This window comes from Aspergillus ambiguus (assembly GCF_047715705.1).
Source record: "Aspergillus ambiguus strain CBS 117.58 unplaced genomic scaffold BDV59scaffold_5, whole genome shotgun sequence".
NCBI classification, from domain to species: Eukaryota; Fungi; Ascomycota; class Eurotiomycetes; order Eurotiales; family Aspergillaceae; genus Aspergillus; species Aspergillus ambiguus.
In genome coordinates, this window is record NW_027395518.1 from 417,802 (window position 1) to 444,054 (window position 26,253).

The following is a 26,253-nucleotide window of genomic DNA, read 5'->3' on the forward strand; positions in this document are numbered from 1 at the left end:
GAGAGGCTGTCTACTATAGTCCTGGGATGTGCCCTTCTGGTTATCATGCATACCCCCTCCCAACTTCCACACAGCGGAAGGAAACGACAAATTATTGCTGCCCAACGTGAGTCCATGATGGGCGCTGTAAATCTAGTTGTTCCTGCGCCTTTGCCGTCTTCTTGTGATATAATCTAACTGCAGCTAAAGGGATTATCGGCTCATCGCCCAAACCTTTTGTCATTCTCAGCTCGAAACACCCGTAACCTTGTCATATAGCGATGAGACTTACTCGACCCATTACACGCAAGATTATGCCCGTGCGACGCCCATCCAAATTAGGTTCAAAGCTTCTGAATCTGACATCGTTCCGGTCCCGAGTGGTTCCTTAAGTTTACCTCGGAACTGGTTGCTTACACGGGAGAAGGTCGGGATTGCTATTGGGGTTGCTGCTGGTGTCGGGATAATGACAGGGGCAGTTTACTACTGCTTTGTTATTAAACGAAGGAGAAGAACGCCGCAAGCAGAGAGTCTGCGGCCACTCAATTCTACGGCTTTCCCGGACCGGAACTCTGATGATGCCCCGCCACCATACCCTGGTCGAGCTGATACGGATACAAAGCGTTAGTAGATACCGTCTGGAGATATTATGTTAATGAACTTATTCTATCATGGTTTGATCTTCGTCTATACTATTGAACATGCGGCAGATGCCTGTTACAATAATTTTTTGGGTACATTTCTGTAATTCGCATCCACAATACGGAAACGAAGCAGACTGACATGGACGTAGACAGACAATAATAATATTATGAGCCAGTCACGAAGCAAGCGGTCATGATCGGTAGACGGTATGGCCGATTCTCTGGAGTTTATTAGAGTATTTGAAGATAACTATCCTTCGGTCTCGTCGATATCACGATCCAATCCAAAACCACGTAAAAGGTGCCATAGCTTATTGATTACAAAACATAACATACTGCCTGAATCATGCCCGGTTCAAAGAATATGTAGACTAAAAGCAAGAATATATTGCAAGGAGGATGACTCATGGGAGAAAGTTAGGTCATTTCAGAAATAGCTTAAGGACTCGGTAGAAAATATCGACTCCTCCAGTCGACTTCCAGTTGTAAGGTAATTGATATGCAGATATGTCTCTCTCGTCCAGATCTTTGGCTTTGGGCGCGGAAGGACGGTGACACGGAGCGCATCCGCTTTCATCGGCATCCATCCGCTGTTTATACGGGAGCAATACTGAGATGATGTGATATTTATTCTCTGTGGGTGCCTCTGGATACAACTTATCCATCAAATTAGTCGAAAAGTGCAAGGATACCTCTCTATATTAAGCAGAATGACTCTTGTCCATATAGGTAACCCAATTACGCTAAAGTCAGATCCTACTTGTCCACTAATACCTCAAACAGTTCTTTTTAAATTCCGCTCCGATGTTAGCGAGGAGCATCGCACGACATTCATTACGGAACTGAAGAAACTAAAGAAACTCTCGTCCGTCAAAGCTGGGCGACTTTTAGTTGGAGGCCCCAGTGTCACCGACCCTATTGAACGGAGCAAGGGTTTTCAAATTGCCCTGGTGAGCTATCATGAAGACAAAGTGGCTCTGGCAGAATACCAAGCCAGTCAAGAGCATCACTGGTATGTTCAAGAAGTCAACAAACTTTCGACCCTATCCAATGACCACGTCAACACAGGGTGACCTCTACCTATATGTTTCCTTACAAAGAGGATCTGGTGCGATTCGACTTTGAGGTGGACGCCGAGGATGAATACATGTGCATGTTTCCATTGCTAGACTAAGTTTCTACGATTTAATTAGAATATTATTATCAATGCCGTCTATCACAGAGAGAAGAAACTTCTTGTGGGTTAACGTCGGGCAAATGCCGACGTAGCGGATCACTCCCGCGAACTTTTCCTCCATTCCTCTCTCCCCCTCTCATGCTGCCGCACACTGCCCAGAGTTCGAATGTTATTCCCACTTGTGTCATAATCCTGACTGAAAATGGATTCTCCCCGGAGGCTTCGTAATAGAGCCGCATGTAGACGCTGTCACAGACGGAAAATCCGGGTAGGTGACCTCAACATGACGACGGAACGCAGCCGAAGACTGACTCGGTCAGTGTGACGGAAATACACCTTCATGCACCGCATGCCAAAAAGCAGGTGCAGTATGTATCAATGATGGGACGCAAGAGGTCCACCGCTCGTTAGTCCCCCTGTCGTGCGTAGAGTTGGCCGTTGACATGCTAAAGGCCAGCAGCTACATCGCAAATATGGAAAATCGAATCAAATGGTTAGAATCTATCGTGAAGGACAAATGTTCCGATATAAATCTCAACCAAGGTCCTGAGGGCCAACTGGAATCAATACATGATGCAATGCAGCCTGGGATTTCCGCCGAGCCAGCCGATGATCATGACCACAGCAGCCAGCGTACAATGCAGGCTTCTACTAACGAAAGACAGGACATAAGCGACGAAGCACCCCCTTCTAGACATTCCACTTCGCATCTCTCCCAAGGGGTCCGGGATGAACCTCAACAGGCGCATGAGATCGGACTGGTGTCATTGTCCCCTGGAGGCGACCCTCGTTACATCGGCCCATCCAGCGGCTACTTTTTCGCAAAGCGTATATTCTCCAATACTGGCCGGACCGGGAGCCAGGCAGCTACAGCTAGGTCTGCCAGGGAGTTGTCGCATCTCCCGGTAGAATTGCTGAATGCCCCAGCGCCGCTTCCTCCACAAAAGCAAGTAGCCGTGGAACTATCGACCAAATATTTTCGATCTGTGCAATTTCTCTATCCACTCCTCCATGAGCCGTCCCATATGAAAGCAATTGACAGTGTATATGCATCCGAGGAGCAAAGTCCCGTGGATAGCTTTCAGGTCTACATGGTTCTGGCTATCGCCTCCTTGGATCTATCGCGTCAATGCAAGCTTCATCTCCCCGTGGAAGGTTATTACGCTTCCGCAATGAAGTATGCTGATTTTGTCTGTCAGCACGGCTCCCTTCCGGCGCTGCAGTGCTTGTTGCTGCTGATGGTGTACGCATTGTACAACCCCTCCTGCAACATCAATATTTGGAACCTGAACTACCAGTGTCTGGCGAGTGTGATCGATCTTGGTCTGCAGCGTGATGTTCGGGCGTCCTCGTCTATGCAGATATCCCTGTTTGACCAGGAAATGAGAACTCGCGTCTTTTGGGTGGCGTATACCTTCGATCGGACTGTTTGCACTATGATGGGGCGTCCAATTGGGATCAGGGACGAGGCTTGCGAGATAAGGGTACGTTAAGTCTTCCTGGTATATGGAGTCATATTAATGGAGATTTAGTTCCCGCTGGATATATCAGACACGGAACTTGCTAGCGATACCGCAGGCCAGACGATACGCAGCTCACCGTCCCATATGGCATATTCGATCCATTTATTCAGGCTCGCTCAACTGAACTCTGAGATTAAATATGTCATGCACAGTGTCCGACGTGATGCGCCCGCTTGGGCCCTGCCACCTGCCCGGGATATCGTAGGGTGGCAACAAGACATGATCGCAACCTTGCGGGACTGGGCATCGAATGTGCCACAGACTGCTGGAGCAAAGGATTACGGCCGTGAGCAGTATTGCAAGGTGAAATATCACGAGACCATGATCCTAGTCCTCCGACCGAGTCCGGGGATCCCGCATCCGACGGACGAGATGTTTGGGCAGTGTTTCCATCACGCCTTCATGCTCATTCAGGCATTCGGCGAGCTGTATAGGACCGGCAATCTTCCGTACAGCCGGCTGGTTGTCCATTCAGTTTTCCTTGGGACGCTGGTCATGCTGCATTGTATTTGGCGAATACCCGGCACGGCGGCAAAACTTCGAGTCGATGAGCTCATTTCCAAGTTCAACATCTCCCAAAACATCCTCAGCAGTATCGGAGAACACTGGGCGGAGGCTACCAAGGCACGGGACTGCATCGCTGGGCTGTCGGGTCTCACCGTCCAACGACTGCTGAATGGCAATTCCCTGTGCATTCCTGCACCCGCGACATCCCTGGGTGAACTGGGACGAGAGCACAGTCGGATGGGCACAGGCCAGATGTCAGAACGTGGGAGCCACGATGCAGAATCGAATTCCCTACCACAGCCAACCGCAGCAACAATCCCGGACTTGCCCAACCTGTTCGATGATCTCCTGCAGGGCGACTTCCAGTGGAGCGGAATGTCCGATATTGATGGCTTCATGTGGGAGATATTCAACAGCACACACAGCGAATTGTGAACGCTAGCAGATATTCCGGCGTGCTCGGGACCGCTCCGTCCAGCGGCCGGGAGCCGCTACGGATCTTCTCCGCAGCCAGCCCGCGGGGGGGCACATAAAGTCTCGACGAAGCGGAAACACCCGCCTATACTTCACGTTGTTCCTTGTCAGACTACCACCATCATGACAACCACGCAACAAATACATCACATCCCGCACCTCGAGCTCCAAGCCTTCGTGCACCGCATTCTCGTGGGCAACGGCGTATCGGAAGACGATGCAACCATCGTAGCGCGCTGCCTGATACAAGCGGACCTCCGCGGGGTGGACACGCACGGGGCGAACCGCATCCCCTCGTACATGAAGCGGATCCGGCAGAAGGTGCTCGACCCGCGGGCCACGCCGACGCTGCAGCAGATCACGCCGGTGGTGGCGGGCGTGGACGCGCACAACGCCTTCGGGTTCGTGGCCGCGCACCGGGGCATGCAGCGGGCGATCGAGATGGCGCGGGACTTCGGCATCGGGATGGTCTCGGTCAAGCACTCGAACCACTTTGGCATGTCGGCGTGGTTGGTGCAGCAGGCCATCGACGCGGGCATGATGTCGCTGGTGTTCACGAACTCGTCGCCCGCGCTGCCGGTCTGGGGCGGCCGGTCGCAGCTGATGGGGGTGTCGCCGATCGCGTGCGGCGCGCCCGCGGGGGCCCAGCGCCCGTTCATCCTCGACATGGCCCCGTCCGTGGCGGCGCGCGGCAAGATCTACCGGGCGCTGCGCCGCGGGGAGAAGATCCCCGCTGACTGGGCGCTGGACGGCGAGGGGAACCCCACGGATGATCCGGCCCGGGCGCTGGAGGGCGTCATGCTGCCCATGGGCGGGCCGAAGGGCTCGGCGCTCGCTGTCATGATGGACGTCTTCTCGGGCGTGCTGTCGGGGTCGGCGTTTGCGGGCCATGTTACAGGCCCGTATGACCCGTCCAAGCCGGCGGATGTGGGCCACTTCCTGGTGGCTATCAAGCCGGATCTGTTCATGGGATTGGACGAGTTCAAGTCCCGCATGGATTACCTGTACCAGCGGGTGGTGGGCAGCGACAAGATGGGCGGTGTCGATCGCATCTATTATCCGGGGGAGATTGAACAGATCACGCAGGAGGAGAGGATGGCCGGGGGGATTCCGTTTACTGAGGCGGAGATTGAGGGATTGAACCAGGAGGCGGAGCTGGTGGGTGTTGAGAAGTTGAGGTATCATTAATCGATCATTCATGCCATAAGATGCTATCTCATACTCCCGGATGTTCCGATGGATTGGATGGTGTATTGTTTCTTCTGACAGTGGATATTGCGGATAAGCCGATGCGGACAGGATCTGCCGGCTGCCATCCGTTATAAGATGGGTAGCAGATCCGCAGAGAAGGCGAAGATGGGGAGAGGGTAGTGGTTGCGACAAAATTGCATACGAAATACGTGCGATAATGTGCTTGGTGGACTCATATTGGACTATACAACCTGATGCCTGCGCATCAGGGATACTTCAGAGATGAACACAGATAAAAACATAAAAACGCCGACATGCCATGCAACCGAAAGCCAGACATTTTATAACCGTACCTGAAAAACAAACGATGGAAAGGAGGGGAATCATGGTCGTAATTAGGCATTGCTGGGATAGGCAACCTTGGTGGTGGGCACGAACTCCTCCTTGATGGAGCGCAGGCTGACGAACCGGGACAGGAGGTTGCCACTGCCGGCCTTGTCGTTGGTACCGCTGGCACGGGCACCGCCGAAGGGCTGCTGGCCGACGACGGCGCCGGTGCTCTTGCAGTTGATGTAGAAGTTCCCGGCGGCGTTCCGGAGGTGGTCGTTGGCGAGGTTGAGGGCCTCGCGGTCCTGGGAGAAGACGGAGCCAGTCAGACCGTAGGAGCCGGTGGTGTCGATCTTCTCGCAGATGTTGGCAAAGTCGGCCTCGGTGGCGTCGTCGTAGGGATGGAGGACGAGGACGGGGCCGAACAGCTCGCGCGACAGCAGCGGGTGGTTGGGGTTGTTGGTGCGGTAGATGGTGGGCTGGATGTACCAGCCCTTGGAGGAGTCGTAGGAGCCGCCGACGAGGAGCTCCAGCTCCGGGTCGTTCTTGGCCTCATCGATGACCTGGGCCAGCTTGCTGAAGGAGCCCTCGTGGATGACGGGGCCGCAGAAGTTGGAGAACTCGGTGGGCGGGCCGACGGCGAGCTGCTTGGTCTCGGCGACGATCTCCGAGATGAACTCGTCGGCGCGGGAGGCCGGGATGTAGGCGCGGGAGGTGGCGCTGCACTTCTGGCCCTGGAACTCGAAGGCGCCGCGCACGGTCTGCACGACCGCGTTGCGCAGATCGGCCGACTTGTGGACGAGGTGGAAGTTCTTGCCGCCGGTCTCGCCGACGATGCGGGGGTAGCTGCGGTACTTGCCCTCGGCGACCCCGGAGGCGATCTGACCGTAAAGGCTCCGGAAGACGGCGGTGCTGCCGGTGAAGTGCAGAGCGGCGAAGTCGGGGTGGTTGAGCACGGTGCGGGTCACGTCCTCGGCGTCACCGGGCACGAACTGAATGACATCCTTGGGGAGGCCGGCCTCAAGCAGGATCTGGTGGACGAGCCAGTTGGAGGCGAGGGCCGAAGGCGAGGGCTTCCAGACGACGACATTACCCATCAGCGCGGGGGCGCCGGCCAAGTTTCCACCGATAGCGGTGAAGTTGAAGGGGGAGATGGCGTAGACGAAGCCCTCCAGGGGACGGTACTCAACGCGGTTCCAGACGCCGGGGGAGTTGTGGACGGGCTGCTGGGCGTACATGTCCTCGGCGTATTTGACGCCGAAGCGGAAGAAGTCACACAGTTCCGCGGCGGCGTCGATCTCGGCCTGCCAGGCGTTCTTACCCTGGCCATGCATGGTCAGGGCCATGATGTCGTAGCGGTACTTGGTGGAGATCAGATCGGCGGCCTTGAGGAAGACGGTGGCGCGGTCCGCGAAGGAGGTGTTGGCCCAGGACTTGCGGGCGGCCAGGGCGGCATCGATGGCGGATTGGACCTGGTCGGTGGTGGCATTGGAGTAGGTAGCCACGGTGGCGTGGGTGGAGGGATTGGCCTGGGTGAGAGACTGGGAGGACTTGATCTCCTGACCGGCAATGACCAGAGGGACATTGAGGGGAGCCTGTCGGCGGGCGAGAGCGTCCTCGAGCGCCTTACGGTCCGGGGAGCCAGGCGCGTAGTGTTTCTGAGCCTGATTAGTCTGGTCCATTGATTCGAGTGGAGTTGTAGGTCGCTGTGTGTACTCACGTTGGGCTCGTTGTCAATGCGAGGGACCTTGAAAGTGGCGTAAGTCCCCATGGAACGGGCCGAGACGCGGAAGTTCAGCGCGGGGAGGGCGCGAGAACGAAGGAGAGACTGCATGGTGGAGGGATAGTATTGCAGACGCAGATGGAGGAGGAGGAGCAGGAGGAAGAGGAGACGAGAATCCGGAGAGGGAGAGAAGTATGAAGGCATGCGGGGAGCTCATGTGACCTGATATATGTACGTAAGAGCCTGCAGTCGGTCCGGTTGAAGCAGCCGGTGGCGCTGTCCGGGCCGGTGATGTCATGCATACAGTGAAGAGTGTGGATACAGACGGAACGTTGGATGATCAACGTAGGAGGAGTATCAGTCCTCGTAGATGTCGTATAGAAGCAAGTATAGATATCGTACAGAGGGATGTATAGAGGGATGTATAGATGTCGCCTCGATGGATGTAGTATATCCCCCCCCTCCCATTGGCCAGCCCTAATCAGATCGCTGCCTGACTGCTCAGGCCACACTCACCCCGGCCCGGTCGATCAGGCAACCAGGCAGCCATCCACCGGCCCGTGACCCGGATCGCCATCTATACAACCAAACGGTCAATATCAACTTCATCTTCATCTTCATCTTCTCCCCCCACACACTCGCCTCCCGGCTCCGTACCGGCCTCATCCACTTCCCACCACCTTATTTATTCCTCCCTCACATCCTTCTCCCTGCACCACCTACTACTCCCTCCCCATCCATCGCTAGCTCTCTATATTCGCCTCTCACCATGCGGCCTGCTCGCCGTGCCGTCCTCTCGCCCCTCGCCGGCCCCAAGCCGCGCTTTGTCTCTCGGACGAGCCATGCAAAGTCTTCTCTCGCCACGACGTCGGCGGCCTCCAAGGATGTGTGGCGGCAACATCAGCCCGCTCCCAAGAAGGATGGCCTCTCTCCCTTGGCCAAGCTGCCTCTCTCCGCTGTGCTGCGGTCTCTGATGATCCTCTCCGTCTCCTCCTCGTCTCTCCTGCTCAAGCCCTGCATCTACACGCTCTCCCTCCTCGCCCATCCCAAAACCCCCCTCCTGGATGTCTCCAAGAACCCGCTGTTGAACCTGTTGGTCAAGCACAGCATCTACAAGCAATTCAACGCGGGGGAGAACAAACTCGAGGTCCAGCGCTCGATCCGGGACATCAAGCGCCTGGGCTACCGTGGGGTCCTGCTCGGGTACGCCAAGGAGGTCCTCGTCGGCGAGAGCAACGTCGACCCCACCGATGAACAGGCCGCGCAGCAGGAGATCCAGACGTGGCTGGATGGGACCCTCCAGACCGTCGACATGGCCCAGGAGGGCGATTTCGTCGCCTTGAAGTTCACCGGCATGGGCACCCAAGCCCTGCAACACCTCCAGCAGCAAGCGGCGCCCTCCGCCTTCATGGACCAGGCCATCCAGCAGGTCTGTGACCTGGCCGTCTCGCGGAACGTGCGCCTCCTCGTCGATGCCGAAGAGCAGGCCGTCCAGCCCGGCATCGAGGAGTGGGCCATGAAGTACCAGAAGTACTGCAACTCGCAGACCCCCGGCCGGGCCATCTTCTTCAACACCTACCAGGCCTATCTCTGTGGCACCCCGGCCACCCTGGCCCAGCATCTGGACCGCTCCCGCCGCGAGGGCTACACGCTGGGCGTGAAGCTCGTCCGTGGCGCCTACCTCAAGACGGAACCCCGTCATCTCATCTGGCCCACCAAGGAGGACACCGACAAGTGCTACGATGGCGTCGTCGAGGCCCTCCTCACCCGCCGCTACAACGCCATGCTGCAGTCCGCCACCGAGTCCGAACTGCCCCCCGTGAACGTGATCATCGCCACCCACAACCGGGACTCCGTCCGCAAGGCCCATGCCATCCGCATGGAGCAGGCCGTCCGCGCGGAGGACCGCGGCGTCGACCTCTCCTACGCCCAGCTGCAGGGCATGGCCGACGAGGTCAGCTGCGAGCTGCTGGAGGGCTTCCAGGATCACGGCGCCACCTCGTCCACTGAGTCGCCCAACGTGTACAAGCTGCTCACCTGGGGAACCGTCCAGGAGTGCATGGGCTTTTTGCTGCGTCGGGCGGTCGAAAACACCGAGGCCGTCGGCCGCACCAAGCAGTCGCAGGAGGCTATGCTGGGCGAGCTGAAGCGTCGGGTCCGTCGGACGTTTGGATTGGGAAATTAAGGGATTGGTTGGATGATGCTACGTTTCTCTGGTGTTTTGGCGGTGCATATAGACGGCGTTATGAAGTTTAGAGGTATTCTCAGAGCTTATGACTAGAATCTTATGATTGTTCATTGATTAATTGGTGCTCCACCATCATCTTCATCCTCCCCATCCCGGCTTGTACTCTCGCATCCTATATATACAATGGAACGAACTCCCGTCCGCCCAGGATCGTCTGCCCTCTAATCCAATTCCAATTAATTTAATACAAATGCAATTTCTGCGTAAAGATATAACTGCTTATTCAATATAATATTGGTCCTTAGTGCCTATCCCCTAGTGCATCCGCTACACACTTCTACTCCACACTCCGCACTTCATCCTCCACCCCCCAACAACCACCATGCATCTGCTCCCTGAACCCGCCGTCGCGCAGCTCCTGCGCCAACTCAACCAAGACGAATGTCTCGTCTTTCTCAAGGCGCTTGCCGACGCCGTTATGACGGTGTCGTCGCAAGACGCACACCCCGAGAGCGGCCGGCTGGTGCATCAACCCCTCCGCACCACCATCACCACCAAAGACCAGAACCTGTCGCTCTTCATGCCCGTCTCCAACACCGCCACCACCGGGATCAAGGTCGTCACCGCCTCGCAGGCGCACGGCATCATCGGCGTCATCAACATCTTCTCGCCCGAGGGCCAGCTGCTCGGCCTGCTCAGCGCCGCCGAGATCACCGCGTTCCGCACCGCCCTGGCCATCATGACCCTGTTCGTGCGCTGCACCCATCTCACCCGCCGCCACCTCGTCATCTTCGGCTCCGGCCGCCAGGCGGAATGGCACGCCCGCCTGGCCCTGCTGCTCACCGCGCCGCGCGAGGTCCACTCCATCACCTTGGTCAACCGCGGCCGGAAACGCCTTGACGAGCTGGCCGGCGTCTTCGCCGAGTTGCGCGCCGCCTACCCGCATCTTGAGCTCACTGCCCTCGCCAAGGAGGACACCCCGCGCTATGACGAGCGCCTGGCGGAGGCGCTGCGCCGCTGCGATGTCATCTTCAGCTGCACGCCGGCCACCGAGCCCAACTTTCCGCATCAGTACCTGCTGCCCGCCAAACCCCGGTTCATCTCCCTGATCGGCTCGTACAAGCCGCATATGCGGGAGATCGACACCGAGACGCTGCTGAGTGGCGGCGGCACCGTTTATGTCGACTCGAAGGAGGCCTGTCTGGAGGAGTCGGGCGAGCTGATCACCGCCGGTGTCAACGCCGACCAGCTCGTCGAGATCGGGGAGCTGTACGCCCGGCTCGGCGACGGCGCCCCCCTGCCGGTGCCGCCCGAGGGCCAGAACGTAGTGTTCAAATGCGTCGGAATGGGCATTATGGATTTGGTGGTGGGGAAGAAGCTGCTGGATGTGGGCAAGACGCGAGGACTCGGCGTGGAGATGGATGGGTTCTAAGCATGCACTACGACGCTACGATGATAGACAGGTAGAATAGGGTATATGTATATATATATATATCTATTCGCTCCCGAATGCTTTCTTCACAGATGCAGGAACGCTGCGTCCATCTGCAGCTTGAGCGGATCAGCTAGTGACACCAACGCCTCCCACAGCCGTCGGTCGTCGCCCTGGAACTGGCATTCCCCATGCTCCGCCTGGCTGCATCCGACAAACGGCCGCGCATCAGGCGCACACACCGTCCCCTCCGCGGGCATCGTCCCCGTGCGCATATACTCCCGGATGATGCGCGCCGTGCACAGCGACGGCATCGAATGCGAGCAGTGGCCCTCCGAGTCCTGCTGCACCACTACGCTGCCGGGGAACATGCTGGCCACGCGCCGGGCGTTGCGCAGTGGCGTCACCGTGTCGTGCGAGTTGCCCACGACCAGCAGCGGATGCGCCGGGGCGGCCCATTCCTGCGAGCGGAAGGTCAGCGCCGGCCGCCACGCCGCGGCCACCGGAAACCCGACACAGGCGATCTTGTTCCGCGCCCAGCTGGGGCTGATCCAGCGGCCCTGCGCCTGCAGCTCCGCCAGGTACGCGCGGAACCCGTCGCGCGTGAGCTCCCGTCCGCCCGCCGCCCCCAGGCTGTCCATGCAGGCGATCGCCTGCACCGCGCCCATGGCCGACACGTACGGCGGCGCTGCGTCGCCCGCCGCCGGCACCAGCGCGGCCTGCTTGCGCCCCGCGAGACGCACCACCTCCGCAGCGGATGCGTTGCGGCTCTCCAGCGCCGGCAGCAGCCGGAAGAGCGGCTCCGCCAGCGCATACGGGAAGTACATCCCCGACAGCAGCTGCAGATGCACGTCCTCGTAGGTGACCAGCGCCGGCCCCGCGACGCCGCTGTCCACCGCCAGCGGGGCGTCCTTCAACGCGCGCAGGATGGCCGTGAACCGCCGCTCCACGTCCGCGCCGGACGTCCCCGTATGCAGCGCGCAGCGCTGCGGCCCCGCCGCGAAGCAGTACTCGCTCAGCCGCGTCACGATCGCGTCCGAGTCCTGCAGCTGCGTGAGCCACCCGCCGGCGTAGTGGTCGGCCGGGTCGACCACCCCGTCCAGCACGATGCGCCCCACGCGCTCCGGGTGCATCGCCGCGAACGTCGTGCCGATGACCGTGCCGTAGCTGACGCCCCAGTACTGGAGCCGCTCGTGGCCCGGGCGGTAGGCGAGCGTCGCGGGGAGTTGGTCCTGGCGGAGGAGGCGCTGCGCCGCGAGCCCGCGCCATTCGCCCAGCTTCTCGACCAGGTGCAGCATGTCCTCGACCGTCTGCGCGGTGTTGACGTACTGCAGGATGCTGGGGTCATGGTCGTGGTCGCCGCGCGCGCAGCTCGCGCCCAGGGCCTCGGCGCGCGCCCATTCCAGCCCCACCACGCGCTCGCTGTCCCAGAGGAGCCCGTAGTCTAGCGACCCCAGGTACCAGACCTGTTGGGCAAAGGCGTCCGGGAAGCAGCGCAGCCGCGGCGTGGTGTTGTTGACGCCGCGCGGGTCGAACGAGACAATGTCGTAGAACCGCTCGGAGCTGGAGTTGGAGCTGGGGCTGTCGCTATCCAGCACGGTTTGCAGCGCGGCCCCGTCTGAGAGCACCTGGTACACGCCGGACTCGCCGGGCCCACCGGGGTTGAGGATCACGGCGCCGCCGTATCGCGGGTCCGTGATGGGGACTCTGGCCGGGCGTTTGATCACGGCGATCGCCACGGCATTTTGCTGCTGCTGCTGCTGCTCCTCGTGCTGGGTTGCATTCCAGTTGAGAGGCACGAGCAGCCGCGCGCATTGGAGCGACCCGAAGCATGGGGTGAATTCGAGGGAGGTGCTGGGTAGGATGTCGCTCCAGATGTCGGTGGTGGTGGGCCGCGGATTTAGACGCGGAGCGGCCAAGGGGAATGGGAAGTGCACCGTTGCGAGACAGAGCGCCGCAGCGATCACGCATGCCGTGTAGACATATCGAGGACGCTTTCGCGGCGTCTGGTCTATTGACGTCGGTGGGGGTCCTGGCGGTTTCTCCGTCTCGGGCATGGTTTGGCTGGCTCTTTACCCATACTGACTTTCACCCCTAGCGAGGGCAGGGCCAAGGCCCGGCTTAAAAGCCTGGAAGAAAAATGGATCCTCTGTTGATCTGAGCCCTTGCATTCTCCACCCGAAGGGAATGATAAGCCTGCCAGATCGAATCAGACTGCCGCGTATGCAGGGAGTTGGCGTGCGGCATGCGCGGGAGTTCGTGGTGTTTTCGGGTATGATTGGGTGGGGAGCAGGCTAGCGCAGTAGTCTGGCAGTGGTCACTAGTAGTTGGTCGGGTGTTTTATCTGGATTGAGGAGCTGCAGGAAGCTGGTCACCTGGTACATGATGAGTTGAGGTGGAATGTGTATTGCGTAGAGCGCTGCAAGTGCTGCACATCCACGGATGGAGAGGAGGGTAGGGCAGCGACTAAGTGTACTTCCTGGTATAGACGAGGTATGGGCCTGCATATCGAATCTAGTATTTATTCGCATCTGCTAGATGAGGTAGTGGTATCTGAGAAGTGTCGAAGTATACAAGTATCGATGCATGGTGGATGATGTATATAAAGCAGCAGGTGGCGCGGGCACGATATTATTATCGACACTATACCAACTACCCAGGTATACTCTACTATATTATACCATATCCAGTCCCTCCATCTGCAGTTCACTCATTTACTCTCATTTCCCTCTATCACTATCTCTATCGTCAGAATACTTGTATACTATACTCCTATACTCCTCATCCCACTCGATGTCATCGGCAGAATCCCACTCCGCCTTCCTTTTCCCCTCACATTCTTCCTCTTCTTTTCTCCTCTTCGTCTCTTTCGTCCGCAACTCCAACTCACCCCTCCCCTACAATGCTTCTCCCCTCTCGTCTTCCTCCTTGATCTTCTCTGTCGTACCTCCGTATCGCCATGGATGGAACGACTCCCCTGCCTTCGACGCCCTCTGGCGTGGGCCACCAGAAGCGACCCCGCGTTGCCGAAGAAAACCGCAAGCGTGCTGTTCGAGCGTACGTGACTACACTTATTTGCTGCATCGCCTAGTTATTAACAGTCGTTCCCCTTCAGATGCGATGGGTGTCGCCGAGTCAAGGAAAAATGTGAAGGCGGCGTGCCGTGTCGCCGCTGTCTGCGCTATCGTCGGCAATGCATCTTCACCCACCCGGACCATGCCGAGAAACTCGCTCGGTCTTCCTCGATCTCGTAAGGACCCCGGGTACGAACGTCTTGGACGGCCATTGACGTGTGTAGAGCGCTGGAACGGAACACCGGGCTCAGTCGCCACAACCTCGCCGAGGCGGAACGCATTCGCTACATGGAACGCATTTTGCACCATTTCGTCCCGAACCTCTCCCTCGATATCCAGTCGCTGCGCAAGACTGCCGAGGAGCTCAAGGATAAACATCGAAGCTCCGATTCCGATGCTGGCCCGTCCATCCGGCTGGAGAACGAGGATTTCGAGGATCTGGCCATCGACGATGAAGATTTCACAATCAAGGCGTTGCCGGATAACACTACCCGTTTGTTCTCCCCCTGCGGCATGTTTCGTTGGATAGTGGCTTATCGATTATGCGACACAGAGTATTCCGGCGAGTTCTCCTATCTGAACTTCTCCATGAAGATCCGCAAGAAGATTGATGAATGGATGAAGACCACGTCGCCAGAGGTATGGCTCCTGTTCTCCCATCCACGATCCACGCTCATTTCACAGACATCTACCGAATCCGAACCCTTCGAGGAGCGTTGGCGCACGACTCAACTGCAATCCGGTTCCTCTCAGGTCTCCGCCTCGATCACCTGCCTTCCCCCCCGTTTCGTCGCCGATTTCCTCGTCCAGATTTTCTTCAAATATGCGCAGACCAATAACTTCTACGTGGAAGAAGACTGGCTGCTCGACAAACTCAACGTCTGCTACACGAACCCCTCGAGTCTGTCCTGTAACGACGCTGGTTCCGTCTGCGCCATTCTCATGGTCCTCGCCGTCGGGACACAGTTTGCCCATATGGAGTCGGCCACCCCGGTCAACCGCCTATCCATGGACCCCGCGACATTGGAGGACCATCATTTCTCGGAAGATGAGGTGGGCTTGACGTTCTATCAGTTCGCCTCGAAGCTCGTGCCAGACATTATCGCCACTGCCTCAATCCGCAGTGTGCAGGCCTGTCTTCTAATTGGAACATATCTCCTCCCTCTCGACACCTCGGGTCTCTGCTATACATATTTCGGCCTCGCGCTGAAGATGGCCATCCAGAATGGCATGCACCGCAAATACCTCGGGGAAGGTCTCTCCCCGCGCATGGTTGAAGTTCGCAACCGTGTATTCTGGACGGCATACACTATTGAGAAGTGAGTCTCTTACTGCCTAACGTCAATCCCGTGCTAATCATCTGTCAGGCGCGTGAGCATTCTCCACGGAAGACCCGTCTCTCTCTCCGATGGCGACGTCGACGCCGCCCTACCTGTTGATTTCCCTGGTCTCATGCCCCATGGACAGATCTCCAACCACAGCAACATGATAGCCTTGATTACTCTGACACTGAAACTCGGCGAGGTTGCCAATGAAATGTATGTGTTTCCTCTCTGCTTTCTTCCGACCGCGCTGACAGCCCAAGATCGGTGCTCCGAAAATCGCGCAAAGGCCAGCAGCAAGACTGTCTCGAACGGTTGCTCAACCTACGTAAATCTCTTGTTGACTGGTGGGGAAGCCTGCCGGAGGAGACGGATTGTCGTGATCTGAACCCGACTGGCGCTCTCTTCCGCTCCAACGTTCACCTGAAGCTGGACTACTGCCTGACCCGTATCTTCCTCGGACGGCCGTTCTTGTTCAGCAGCATGAAGGCGATCAACTTGACCACGCTTCATAGTTCCCCGTTCAAAACTCCATCCGGCCTCGCCAAAAACCGCTCAACTCTTGTCACCGACTGCGTCGAAGCGGCCCTGGAGATCATCGATCTGTGCCGTCTTCTCCGGGATGAGGCCGGCCTCGCCCGCGCCTCCTTCACCGAATTCAGCTCGTGTCGTGCAGCGCTTCTCGTGATCCTCGCCCAGAGCTTGACGAAGCGCACCGAACGACTGCGAGAGGCGCTCGAAAAAGGCATGGGATTGATCAAGATCATGTCGATGGGTGTTGGTTCGGCACGGTCTGCCGTCAGCGTCATCGAAGCCCTCGAGCGGGCCATCCGCCGTCTGGAGGAGTGGAGCGAAACACAGGTTCCAGGATCCACCGGCATGATGGAATCCGCTTACGATCGGTTCAAAAACTGGGAGATGCTCTGGAAAACGGGCCCTATCTCTCCCGAGACGGTTCCTTTCCAGGAACCCTTCGGTGCCGGAAGACCAGGATTGCCGCATGTGCCCGTGACGCCCATGACTGGAACGTCCAATGGTCATGAACAGATGGAAGCGGATGTCGCGAGCACGGATATGGCTGCTTCGGATTTCTCCGCCTCTCATCCTACTTTATCGGATATCCCGCAATTCGCCTTGGATCACTTTGTCTCCAACCTCCCGCAAGAGCTCGGCGAATTCACTGCCATTCCTTGTTTCGAAGCAGATGCTCAGCAGGGTCTCTCCGGTGAGATGAAGGGCTCGGATTCTGGGTGGATGCAGTTCATGAGCGAATGAGCCGGGACTTCGCCATGCTCTCGACATGGGCGGTGCAATCATGATTCTCACGTCTGCCGTTTGTTTTCTAGCGTGTTGGGGTTTTGTGTTTGGGTTTCTGTGATATGCGATGTTCCTGGCCTTGGCCAGTCTGTTCATTGGAATGATACCTAGATTCTACAGGAGAACGCTTATTTTGACACCGAATGCTCTAGCAACGCCCAAGGACAAATGACAACCCGTAGCTCCAGCTGTAGACCCTAATCGAACACAACCTTCTTTCCCTGGAACGAGGCCGCTGCCTTCTGCTCCTTGGCCCGCTTAGCAGCCTCCCAGGACGGATGCAACGGTTTGTTATCCTGAGGTTTCGTCGGCCTCGGTGCTGGACGGTCTCCATGATCATGGTCCCTTCGACCACCGCCTCGCCCTGCGCCCCATCTGCCTCTCTTGCCATCGGCTGGATCCACCGCGCCGCGCCGGGGATCCCAGCCACTACTGCGATCCCGCCTCTCCCGTTCCTTCTGCTTCTTGACATGGTTGGCGCCAGATCCGTACTTCTTCTCCCACAGCGCGCGTCGAGCCTGCTGGCCCATGCGGTTCTTGCGACGCGGCTGTTCCGTCTCCATGTCCTCCGGCTCCGACTCCGACCCGGAGAAGTACCCCCCCATTGCCAGCGACGGTAGGAAGGTCGTGCTGGTGACCGGCGCGGCGGACGCCTTGGCCTTTTGCTTCTTCTTCGGCGGCGGCGAACCCGGCGAGGGTGACCGCGAGACGGACACATCGGAGACGGCACTGGCAGCTAGGTCGACGCCGCCATCGGACGCATCCTCGCCGGCGGACGCGTCCTCCTCGTCGGAATCCGGCGCCAGTCGCCCGTCGAACTGCGCAAAGTCTACACTCTCCGCGTCGCTGCTGCCTTCAATCCCGCCCCATTCTTCCTCCGACTCGTCTCCCGAGACGGCCGGCTCCGGCGCACGCTTCGCCTTGGACGCAGCCGCAGCAGCTTCCTGGGACTTGGCCGCGCCGTCCTTCGTCGTCGCCTGGGGGGGCTTCGCATCGTCCACCTTCAACAGCTGCTTGATCCCAGCCATGATGTCGGGAAAGACGTTCTTGACCGGGGTGGATTTGTACAGCCGCGCCGTGACGTTGGCTTCGGCTGTCGACCGGGGCCCCTCGGGGGCGAGCTTCTTCTTTTCGCGGAACTGCACAAACACGGGCGACTCGGCGATGCGTTTCGTTTTGACGAGCTGTTTGAAGAGGTAGCGTTGGGCGGTGACGGCCGGGTCGAGGGACTGGGGAATTGCAAATTTCAATCAGTATCAGGTGGAGGACGAGCGAGCGAACAATCGACGGACGGACTCACCTTCAGCACCTGCACCTCCTCTGCCAGCCGCGATAGCGTGTCATGGCTCCCCTGCGACTTGGCGGTCTTTTCGCGCCGGCCGAGCTTCTGTCGCTCGAAGCCGCGGGCCGTTTTGAGGGCGCGGGCGAGGGTGGTGACGCCGTGCTCGAATTTGTGGGATAGACGGGTGAGCTGCAGATTTTGGCTGATGGAGCCGGGGGAGTCGAGGTCGGCGAGCTTGCGCTTGGGCATTTTGACGGGGTGGATGGGATGTGGATGTGGTAGTAATGGTGGTAGTGGTGGTGGTGATGATGATGGAAGAAAAAAGGTGGATGCGGCGGTGCCAAGAAATTCGAGCTTTTTCTCCGCGCGGCGGAATTTTTCTATCTACTCGAGGAGACGTAGAGGACGATAATAAAACACAAAATTCACTAGACGGTATTTACACAAACGGGATGAATCCTCCATTACTCTATTTCTTTTCCTCCTCCTTTTCCTCGGGCTTGGGGGTGGGCAGCTTGTACTGTATCCGCGTTAGCATCCATGCTTTTGTAACTGATCGATCCAAACGTACCGACTCCGGCTTCCGATCCTGGCCCGAGCCAACAGGCTCCCAGGCGGCCGTGCCGCCCTCGAAGTTCCGGAAGGCCTGCGTCAGCTCCAGGGGCTCGATGACGATGCGCTTCTTCTCCTCGTCGTAGCGCAGCTCGGTGTATCCAGTGAGGGGGAAGTCCTTGCGCAGCGGGTGGCCGTCGAAGCCGTAGTCGGTCATGATGCGGCGGAGGTCCGGGTGGCCGCTGAAGAAGACGCCGAACATGTCGTAGACCTCCCGCTCGTACCAGAGGGCGCCCTCGAACAGGCCGGTGACGCTGGGCACGGGGCGGGCCTCGTCGGCGTAGGTCTTGACGCGGATGCGCGAGTTGTAGCGCACGCTGAGTAGGTTGTAGACCACCTCGAAGCGCTGGTCGCGGGTGGGGAAGTCGACCGCCGTGATGTCGGAGATCTGCGTGTACTCGGCCGCGGTGTGGTACTTGAGGAAGCTCATCACGGGGATCACGCCCGACGGCGGCACGTAGATCACCAGCTCATCCTTCCACACCGAGAACTGCTGCACGTGCTTCGGCAGACAGGACATGATGTATTGGCCGTACGTGTGCAGGCTCTCGGCCTTGTCCGCGTGCTTGTCGGCTGGGTTAACGACGGGGGCACGCAGGGCGCCCTCGGCTAGAGTCCCGGGGTGTTATGTTAGTTCCATCATCCATTGGCGGCCGGAGAACAGCAAGAGAACGAGCATTGGAACGTACGAGGACGCTGGGCCTGGCGCATATTGGGGGGCTCGGGCATCTTCGCGGCCGACTGCAGAGGAGTGGACGAGAAGGCCCGGCTGGCGCGGGGGGTCCGGATGGCCACAGCCAGGGACCGACCGGAGCCCAGACGCATCAGAGGGCGAGCGGAGGCCATTGCGGGAGGCAGGCGGAACGCAATGGGAGCAATTGACGGGGAGAAGGTGGCGGTGGAGAAGGAGAGAGAAGAGACGAAGGGAGAGAGAGAGAGAGTTGATGTTGGCGGTTGCCGCTTTGGTGAGGACTGACGGCGTCCCGTGACCGGTGGTCAGGTGATGGGCTGAGTCAGCGGTGCAAACTAGGCAAACAGTTCCCTTCTGTTCTTCTTCTTCTTTCTTTCGCCTCGTCGACTCCTTCACCTTCACCTTCACCTTCGCCGTCTCCAGCTGTCCCTCCATCTCGACACCTCTCTCCCCCTCTCCTCTTCCCGTCTGGATTCCGTCTTCATCTCGACATCCCCCCTCTCTCATTCTCCCTTCCCCGTCTCGGGTTGCCGCAAATTTCCTCTCCACAACCCCCTTCCACCGTCGTGCTGGGAGTATCCTCTCCGCTGGCTCTTTTCCTTCTCCGCCTGTATCTATTACCTTTCTTCGCGTAATTATGTCCAGTCGCCAACAGATTGACTCCGTCATCGATGATGACGATGAGTTTTGGTGCGTCCGCCCTCCCCGGCCTTCTTTCGCTGCCTCCCGCTAACCTTCCTTTCTCCCTTCTAGCCCCCTGTGCATCGAGGAGTTCGATCTGTCCGATAAGAACTTCAAGCCTTGTCCCTGCGGATACCAGGTAGGTCCTTGCCACCGTTACCCCTTGCTCACATTCGCGATCTTGCATATGCGCCGGACACCGCGCGCTGACTCGCCCTCCACAGATCTGCCAGTTTTGCTTCAACAACATCAAAACCCACAGCGAGGAAGGCCGCTGCCCGAATTGTAGACGGGTCTACGATGAGAGCACCATCCAGTACAAGGTCCCGGATGCCGACGAGTAAGTCTTCCCTCCGAGGACAGCACATCAATCCCGATCCACCCAGTCTTGGCGCTAACGCATCGTCCGCACCCACGACAGATTTAAAGCCGATCTGGCCCTCAAACATCGAAAGGCTGCCGCCGCCAAGAAGAAGGAAGCCGAGAAACGCGAAATCGAGGCCTCCAGTCGCAAGAATCTCGCCGGCGTCCGTGTGGTGCAGAAGAACCTTGTCTACGTGATCGGCCTCAACCCCACAATACGGGACGAAAGCCAACTGCTGCAGACGCTACGTGGCAGGGATTACTTCGGCCAATATGGAGATATCGAGAAGATCGTCGTGAGCAAGGCCAAGCCGGGTGGTAACCCCCATCAGGGCATCGGTGTCTACGTTACCTATTCCCGCAAAGCAGACGCCGCGGCCTGTATTATGGCAGTGGATGGCTCCGTAAACGGTGACCGCGTGCTCAGGTATGTCTCTGCGGCCACTCCTCCCCAAGCCATTACGTACTGACACGTCCAGGGCGCAATACGGCACCACGAAGTACTGTTCATCCTTCCTGCGCAACGAACAGTGCCACAACCGAAACTGCACCTTCTTGCATGAGACCGGCGAGGACAGCGATAGCTACAGCCGTCAGGACCTGTCCTCTATCAACACTATCTCCACCCAACGTTCGAACACCGGCCCTGGTGGTCCTGGTCACTCGATCCCGCCCCACGTGGCTCGCTCCTCCGCCGTCCCCTTGTCCCAACCTATGCGTCGCCAGCCGAGTAAGGATGATGCTGCCGGCACCCGCCCGCCCGATGGTTCTGCTCTCCCTTCCTCCGCCAGCTGGGCCAATAAAGACACGGTTATCAGTCGGACAAGACGGACGAGTGTGTCGGGTAGTCAAGCATCCAACAGCCCCCGGCCCACCGCGGCGACCGTGGCGACCGGTAGTGACGAATCGAAGCGAAACGAGAAACCCTCCGCAGGCACGCAGGACCGTCGTCAGACGCCTCTCCCGGAAACTCGTCCTGGCTCTCCTCGCCCCGCCCAACCCCAGCCCATTACCGACCCCATGGCACCCTTGCTGGATAACCTCATCAAGGCGGTGAACTCCCCGGATTTCAAGTTCGTGTTTTCGGCGGCTGGCCTGCCGGCGGAAGAAGTATCGCGCATCGAGAACCACCCGTCCTTCATCGATCCGTACGGTGGCGTCAAGCGCCGAGCCATGCGGGAAAAAGCCGAACAAGAACGCCTCAAGAGGGAGCAGGAGCTCCTCCAGTCCGCCGCTGAGGAGGAGGAACGTCGTGAGAGTGGAAGCCTGCAACTGGGTGGTGAGCCTGATGATGCCAACCCCCCTCGAGGCCGGTCTGGTCGGGATTCCCATGGCGCGATCCAACCCCCGTCGCAACAGGGTACAACAACCAACTCGGCTGTGGGATCCCCCGTATCCGCCGCGAGCCATCAGTTCCAGGGCCTCAACCTCGGCGGGCGGAGCCTTACTCCTCTGCAACAACAGCAATTGATGCTTCTCAAGTCTGCCGGGGCCCAACAGGCCGGTCTGGTTGATCCCTTGCAGACTGCGGCCTTCGACCAAGCTGCGCAGGTTCGCCAGGGTCTGCTGCAAAGCCAGATGGCGCAATTCAATGCTCTACAGGCCCAGAGCCGACAGAATTCTCGTTTCTCCTTTGCCACAGAGGCCGCTGCCAAGAACCTTCCTAATGCCCGGATGTTGGGTCAGATGCAGTCCGGCACCCCCAATCCTCTCGCTGCCCCTAGTCCCCAACATGGGTTGGCCAGCAACTTTTACACCAGTGGCGTGCAGGGTCCCCCTCCCGGCTTGAAGACGGCCGGCACGCCCCCGATCAGCGGTGGAGGTATGTTCGCACAAGGTCACGGTTTTACCACGAATGCCAATCTCGGATTAGGAGGCAACCTCGGAAAGCAAGACGCCAACCCGGAATTGATGCGCGAGCTCCTGCGGGGCCGCGGCGCCACGAATGCTGGTGGATTACAGAGCCAGGATGCCACGAAGCGTGAGTTCATGTTTCCTTTCCTCCAACAGCACCAAACCCCCCCTCCCCTGACTCCCGCCAATGGCCTTCTCAGCTCTTTCTATGGTACCCAGGCGGGGAATCTCTCCGACGGGGGACCACAGAAGCAGAAGAAGAAGGGGAAGAAGCAGAGACACGCTAACACTTCCTCCGGTGGAGGCGGTGTAGTAGATCTTGCGGACCCGAGTATCTTGCAGGCGAGGATGCACCAGGTCGGTGCGAATGCTGCTGCTGGGCAAGCACTGTATGGGAGTCAGGGCCAAGGTGGGTACAATCACGCCATGATGTATGGAGCCGGTTTCAACCGCTGGTGATTGTTTCCCCCCGTTTCCTTTTGATCCCCTATTTTCACTCGGATTTGATAATACCTCCTATCTGTTTTATCCTTCCTTTCTTCGCCTGTTTTTATGAAGACTACACTTTTGCATCTGGTTCTATGCGATGTTTCTTCTTCTTTTTTTTTCTTTTTTTCTTTTATTTGCGGTCCATTTTGTTTCCCTTCACGACATGATATCATATCTTTTTTGTTCTTGTTAGATGGGTGCAGGATATGAATCCCCCTCAGTTCTGGTTCAAGGGTGGGGACTGCGACACCCATCCCTTCGACACGAAGCATTAAGAATTCGGCTTTGAAAAGCGAAGTCCTCGGGCTAGGCGTGCCTTCGGCGTTATGTTTATGGTCTCGTTTAGTTTCCAATGTGTCGTTTCTTCCTGGCTGCTGTTCTCTCTATTTTTGGGTCCCCCGTTCGCATGGGCTTGAGGCCTCGTCGCATCTTACACGGGCACTTCATGCTTCTGGGTCTACGGTGCTTGGGTGGCCCTTGTATGTGTTTTCTTTTGCATTCACGCTGGGTTGATCTACCAGCGTCTTGGTGCCGATTCGGCCTGGTCATCATTTTATGTACGTTAACCTCCCTGCCCTGCATTCCTCACCGGAGAAGGGCCCTTTTATCCGAAACAAACTTCTCACACTCGTCCATATAGAGTTCATGCCTTGCCTGTCTGACCAGCTTGGCTGGGTCTTTTTGTGTAAATATTCTTCTGCCTGTCCTTGGTGTATTCTTGAGCGATTCGACCATGTTTCTTTTTGCTAGATGCTCTATCATTCTCGCACCGTGTCGGTTTTGGATTTCACGTTTGCTTCGTCCACAGATTCACGCACTGTTTACATCCGTCTCGCACACATGAAATCAGGGGAAATGCTAACGTGAATTGGTCTAGTTGACGAAGAGTTTCCGCCCCTGGGAGCTCCTTCTAAAGAGAAACGCCCGGTCGACAGTTTCGGATTTCTTCGGTCTCATTTGTCTACAGATTCACAGAGTTCTGCTCGTTCTGGGACGCCAACCCTTCCACCTGGACTTCCTTTGCCGCACTCTCATCCTGCGTCTTCTTTGCTTCAGAGCCCTGTAAATCCATCTAGCCCGACCTCTTCTGTCTCCGGACCTCCCCCAGGACTGAGTGTTCCCTTCCACAGACTGGGTACACCGTCCCAAAGTTTTCAGGAAGCGATTTTCCGCCAACAGTCTCCTGATGTAAAAGAGTCCCAAGAGACTACCACCTCTTCATCCCGCATCAAGAATGTTTCAGAGATCTCACTGGGCTCTCCTGTTCCGAAGTCGGCGCACAAGGCTCGCTCCCAATCAAAGGATGAGTTGACGGTTGCCCTGGAAAAGGCCAGTGATACCACCGAGGACAAGGAGGCTATTGCTAGAGGCAAACCCATCAAACTGGACCTAAACACGTCTCAGGCGGCGGAGATGACGTACAAGGTTGAAGCGATGGCCCAGCTTCAGCACCATCAAGCTCCCTCCTCTGCTATCGGATCCCGGCCCAACACTCCGATGACTGCGGCATCTCGTGTTTCCGATTCATCGGCCCCGCGCCAACCGAGAGTTTTACGCGTCGTTGACACTCCCAAGGCTGAGACCCCGCCTCCTGCTTCCGCCACACACTCTGGCTCGTCTGCCCCTGCTGCCACCAAAGTACGCTCAAGACGGCCCAGTGTCTCGTCCTTAAGCCGGCCGGATACGCCTGGGGATTTGGGATCCGAAGCCGATCTTTACACATCTGCTTCGGTTTCTCGTGCCAATTCGCCTCCTGCATCCTCTAGGATCGGATCTGCCCCTGTTCGGTCTGTCACCAAGAGTCAGGCCAAGAAGGAACGCAGGCAGAAGGCCAAGGAAGCAGAGGCCAAGAAACAGGAGGCTGCGTCAGCGTTGGCAGACGAACCAGTACAGGCTCCTATCGTCGGACGGAAGAGAAAGACTAAAAAGGCCCCGACCCCGTCTGCCGAACAGCCGCATGTATCGGACAATAACGTGGAAACTACAAAGTCTACTCCTACAATTGATTCCAGTGACAAGGTGGATCAGCAGGTCGAGTCGAAAAAGACTAAAGCCAAGGTCAAACCTGCCAAGGACACAAAGCCCATGCCTATGGAAGTAAAAGAACCCGAGAAAAAGAAGCCACAGGAAGCGTGGCGGACAAAGAACACCGTCGAGCAAATGATCAAGGACTCCGAAGCGGCGGGAACATCCATCAAAGAGTTGTTTGCTGAGCGGACTACCTCACTCCAGGTCTTGCTTGCTCAATTGCACAAGTCGGGTCAACTGGATTTGAACAGCCACCCCTTGTTCAACCCTCCTAACCTCAGTCAACGTGTTGACATGAAGTGCACCTCGGATGATTATGAAATCCTGAAGCAGCCTATTGAGTTGACGGATGAGCACCGCAAATCTCTTCTTCGCGGAGAACCCGTTCACATTCACTCCGATTCTCCCTTCCTGAAAGACCGCTGTCTCATCAGCCCCCGCGGGTCCGTGCTCCACCATCTCTCCCCAGAGGAGGAGGAGCGCTATCTCAGACTGGAGAAGAATGTCGCATGGGCGATGGATTCGTTCCAGGAATATCCTGCTGCTCCGATCACAGAGCCAGACGTGACAAACCGTGCCGGCGGTCTTGACGCCCTCTTTGCCACTCCAGAGAATTTCAATGCATGCTGGGTGGACGAAGCAGCGGGATCTTTAGCCTGTGGAGCTTCTGCCAGCCTGACCGACACTCCGACTATGTCCGCCGTGGCCGGTGCGCCTCCCAATGTCCTCTCGGCTATGGAGGCAGACAGCACGCGCAGCCATAATTGGGCCATCGCCAACACTGCCGAGCTGGTCAACGCGACAGCCACCTCTGTTCGGTCCTTTGCTGCAGCCACGGCGAAGCACATGTTGGGCGCCGCTGGTGTGGTTGTCGGCAATCTTCCTGACTTGGACGATGTTGTGGGGATGACGGACGATGAGTTGCGTTCGTTTGCCGTCAAGTCCCAGAAGGAGCTGGAGGTGTCGCGCAAGGAGCTTGACTCTATTGATAAGAAGCTGAATGCCTTGGTCAAGCGCAACAAAAAGCTTGCTCAGCAGGCGTTGACCACTGCTGTTGAGGTTTGAACACTTACGCGGGGTGTCTGCCGTTTAGCCTGGATGTGTAAGATATGATTTCTGGCTGGTTTACCCATGGCGATGTGTGTGTATGTCATTTTATTTACTGCTTGTGCAAAGCTTTGGCGTTCGGTTACGGGTATCGGAATTAGATTTTTTCTGAGCTCATGCTCGTCCTTTCTGAGTAAGATCAATGAACAAGCTAAACTAGTGCTCTGTAGCGCGGCCAAGACTGATTCATCAGCCCTGACTCCTCCAAATCAGCTTCTCCTCATCTCTGCTAAGATCCCATACATGAAGTCGGATAACCCCGCACTGC

General features: G+C 57.7%; 10 protein-coding genes across 10 annotated transcripts; 6 read left to right on the forward strand and 4 right to left on the reverse strand.

Annotated features, from left to right (window-relative positions):
- Positions 1–1,333: 1,333 nt before the first annotated feature.
- Positions 1,334–1,797, forward strand: BDV59DRAFT_199330 (Dabb family protein; the record flags this gene model as incomplete). The annotated part of the gene is made up of 3 exons (XM_073693341.1): positions 1,334–1,352; positions 1,407–1,635; positions 1,692–1,797. 3 exons carry the CDS (start codon positions 1,334–1,336, stop codon positions 1,795–1,797), a joined length of 354 nt encoding a protein of 117 aa, XP_073550882.1.
- Positions 1,798–1,950: 153 nt separating this feature from the next.
- On the forward strand, positions 1,951–4,346 carry BDV59DRAFT_128292 (putative Zn(II)2Cys6 transcription factor). Its single transcript, XM_073686932.1, has 4 exons — positions 1,951–2,068; positions 2,121–2,206; positions 2,261–3,284; positions 3,333–4,346. Exons 1-4 carry the CDS (start codon positions 2,003–2,005, stop codon positions 4,263–4,265), a joined length of 2,109 nt encoding a protein of 702 aa, XP_073550883.1. The 5' UTR covers positions 1,951–2,002; the 3' UTR covers positions 4,266–4,346.
- An 81-nt stretch (positions 4,347–4,427) lies between these two features.
- BDV59DRAFT_199332 (Ldh family oxidoreductase) lies at positions 4,428–5,492 on the forward strand (the record flags this gene model as incomplete). Its single annotated transcript, XM_073693342.1, has 1 exon — positions 4,428–5,492. The coding sequence occupies one exon, from the start codon at positions 4,428–4,430 to the stop codon at positions 5,490–5,492; it is 1,065 nt and encodes a 354-aa protein (XP_073550884.1).
- Positions 5,493–5,890: 398 nt separating this feature from the next.
- prnC (delta-1-pyrroline-5-carboxylate dehydrogenase prnC) lies at positions 5,891–7,656 on the reverse strand (the record flags this gene model as incomplete). Its single annotated transcript, XM_073693343.1, has 2 exons — positions 5,891–7,480; positions 7,543–7,656. The coding sequence occupies 2 exons, from the start codon at positions 7,654–7,656 to the stop codon at positions 5,891–5,893; spliced, it is 1,704 nt and encodes a 567-aa protein (XP_073550885.1).
- A 658-nt stretch (positions 7,657–8,314) lies between these two features.
- On the forward strand, positions 8,315–11,165 carry BDV59DRAFT_191364 (FAD-linked oxidoreductase-like protein; the record flags this gene model as incomplete). Its single annotated transcript, XM_073691893.1, has 2 exons — positions 8,315–9,700; positions 10,053–11,165. The coding sequence occupies 2 exons, from the start codon at positions 8,315–8,317 to the stop codon at positions 11,163–11,165; spliced, it is 2,499 nt and encodes an 832-aa protein (XP_073550886.1).
- Positions 11,166–11,251: 86 nt separating this feature from the next.
- BDV59DRAFT_199336 (alpha/beta hydrolase) lies at positions 11,252–13,222 on the reverse strand (the record flags this gene model as incomplete). Its single annotated transcript, XM_073693344.1, has 1 exon — positions 11,252–13,222. One exon carries the CDS (start codon positions 13,220–13,222, stop codon positions 11,252–11,254), a length of 1,971 nt encoding a protein of 656 aa, XP_073550887.1.
- A 622-nt stretch (positions 13,223–13,844) lies between these two features.
- BDV59DRAFT_128314 (Zn(II)2Cys6 transcription factor) lies at positions 13,845–16,956 on the forward strand. The gene is made up of 7 exons (XM_073686933.1): positions 13,845–14,222; positions 14,281–14,415; positions 14,464–14,732; positions 14,793–14,878; positions 14,924–15,558; positions 15,607–15,777; positions 15,825–16,956. The coding sequence occupies exons 1-7, from the start codon at positions 14,125–14,127 to the stop codon at positions 16,834–16,836; spliced, it is 2,406 nt and encodes an 801-aa protein (XP_073550888.1). The 5' UTR covers positions 13,845–14,124; the 3' UTR covers positions 16,837–16,956.
- BDV59DRAFT_128317 (BUD22 family protein) lies at positions 16,952–18,454 on the reverse strand. The gene is made up of 2 exons (XM_073686934.1): positions 18,179–18,454; positions 16,952–18,107 (listed from the first exon to the last, which is right to left on the reverse strand). Exons 1-2 carry the CDS (start codon positions 18,407–18,409, stop codon positions 17,076–17,078), a joined length of 1,263 nt encoding a protein of 420 aa, XP_073550889.1. The 5' UTR covers positions 18,410–18,454; the 3' UTR covers positions 16,952–17,075.
- Positions 18,455–18,501: 47 nt separating this feature from the next.
- On the reverse strand, positions 18,502–19,692 carry BDV59DRAFT_172120 (complex I 30 kDa subunit family protein). The gene is made up of 3 exons (XM_073688666.1): positions 19,462–19,692; positions 18,732–19,381; positions 18,502–18,680 (listed from the first exon to the last, which is right to left on the reverse strand). Exons 1-3 carry the CDS (start codon positions 19,616–19,618, stop codon positions 18,630–18,632), a joined length of 858 nt encoding a protein of 285 aa, XP_073550890.1. The 5' UTR covers positions 19,619–19,692; the 3' UTR covers positions 18,502–18,629.
- A 172-nt stretch (positions 19,693–19,864) lies between these two features.
- On the forward strand, positions 19,865–26,080 carry BDV59DRAFT_172126 (CCR4-NOT core ubiquitin-protein ligase subunit MOT2). The gene is made up of 7 exons (XM_073688667.1): positions 19,865–20,153; positions 20,217–20,283; positions 20,369–20,484; positions 20,566–20,934; positions 20,987–22,488; positions 22,675–22,770; positions 23,728–26,080. The coding sequence occupies exons 1-7, from the start codon at positions 20,101–20,103 to the stop codon at positions 25,941–25,943; spliced, it is 4,419 nt and encodes a 1,472-aa protein (XP_073550891.1). The 5' UTR covers positions 19,865–20,100; the 3' UTR covers positions 25,944–26,080.
- Positions 26,081–26,253: the final 173 nt, after the last annotated feature.

Coding starts and splice junctions, on each gene's coding strand:
- BDV59DRAFT_172126 (XM_073688667.1), top strand. CDS start 20,101: ATGTCCAGTCGCCAACAGATTGACTCCGTCATCGATGATGACGATGAG. Junction 20,485..20,565: donor AAGGTCCCGGATGCCGACGA/GTAAGTCTTCCC, acceptor CACCCACGACAG/ATTTAAAGCCGATCTGGCCC. Junction 22,771..23,727: donor GTATGGGAGTCAGGGCCAAG/GTGGGTACAATC, acceptor GAATTGGTCTAG/TTGACGAAGAGTTTCCGCCC.
- BDV59DRAFT_128292 (XM_073686932.1), top strand. CDS start 2,003: ATGGATTCTCCCCGGAGGCTTCGTAATAGAGCCGCATGTAGACGCTGT. Junction 2,207..2,260: donor ACGCAAGAGGTCCACCGCTC/GTTAGTCCCCCT, acceptor AAAGGCCAGCAG/CTACATCGCAAATATGGAAA. Junction 3,285..3,332: donor ACGAGGCTTGCGAGATAAGG/GTACGTTAAGTC, acceptor ATGGAGATTTAG/TTCCCGCTGGATATATCAGA.
- BDV59DRAFT_172120 (XM_073688666.1), bottom strand. CDS start 19,618: ATGGCCTCCGCTCGCCCTCTGATGCGTCTGGGCTCCGGTCGGTCCCTG. Junction 19,382..19,461: donor GCGCCAGGCCCAGCGTCCTC/GTACGTTCCAAT, acceptor CCGGGACTCTAG/CCGAGGGCGCCCTGCGTGCC. Junction 18,681..18,731: donor AGGATCGGAAGCCGGAGTCG/GTACGTTTGGAT, acceptor ACGCGGATACAG/TACAAGCTGCCCACCCCCAA.
- BDV59DRAFT_128317 (XM_073686934.1), bottom strand. CDS start 18,409: ATGCCCAAGCGCAAGCTCGCCGACCTCGACTCCCCCGGCTCCATCAGC. Junction 18,108..18,178: donor AGGAGGTGCAGGTGCTGAAG/GTGAGTCCGTCC, acceptor GCAATTCCCCAG/TCCCTCGACCCGGCCGTCAC.
- BDV59DRAFT_128314 (XM_073686933.1), top strand. CDS start 14,125: ATGGATGGAACGACTCCCCTGCCTTCGACGCCCTCTGGCGTGGGCCAC. Junction 14,879..14,923: donor TGAAGACCACGTCGCCAGAG/GTATGGCTCCTG, acceptor CTCATTTCACAG/ACATCTACCGAATCCGAACC. Junction 15,559..15,606: donor ACGGCATACACTATTGAGAA/GTGAGTCTCTTA, acceptor ATCATCTGTCAG/GCGCGTGAGCATTCTCCACG.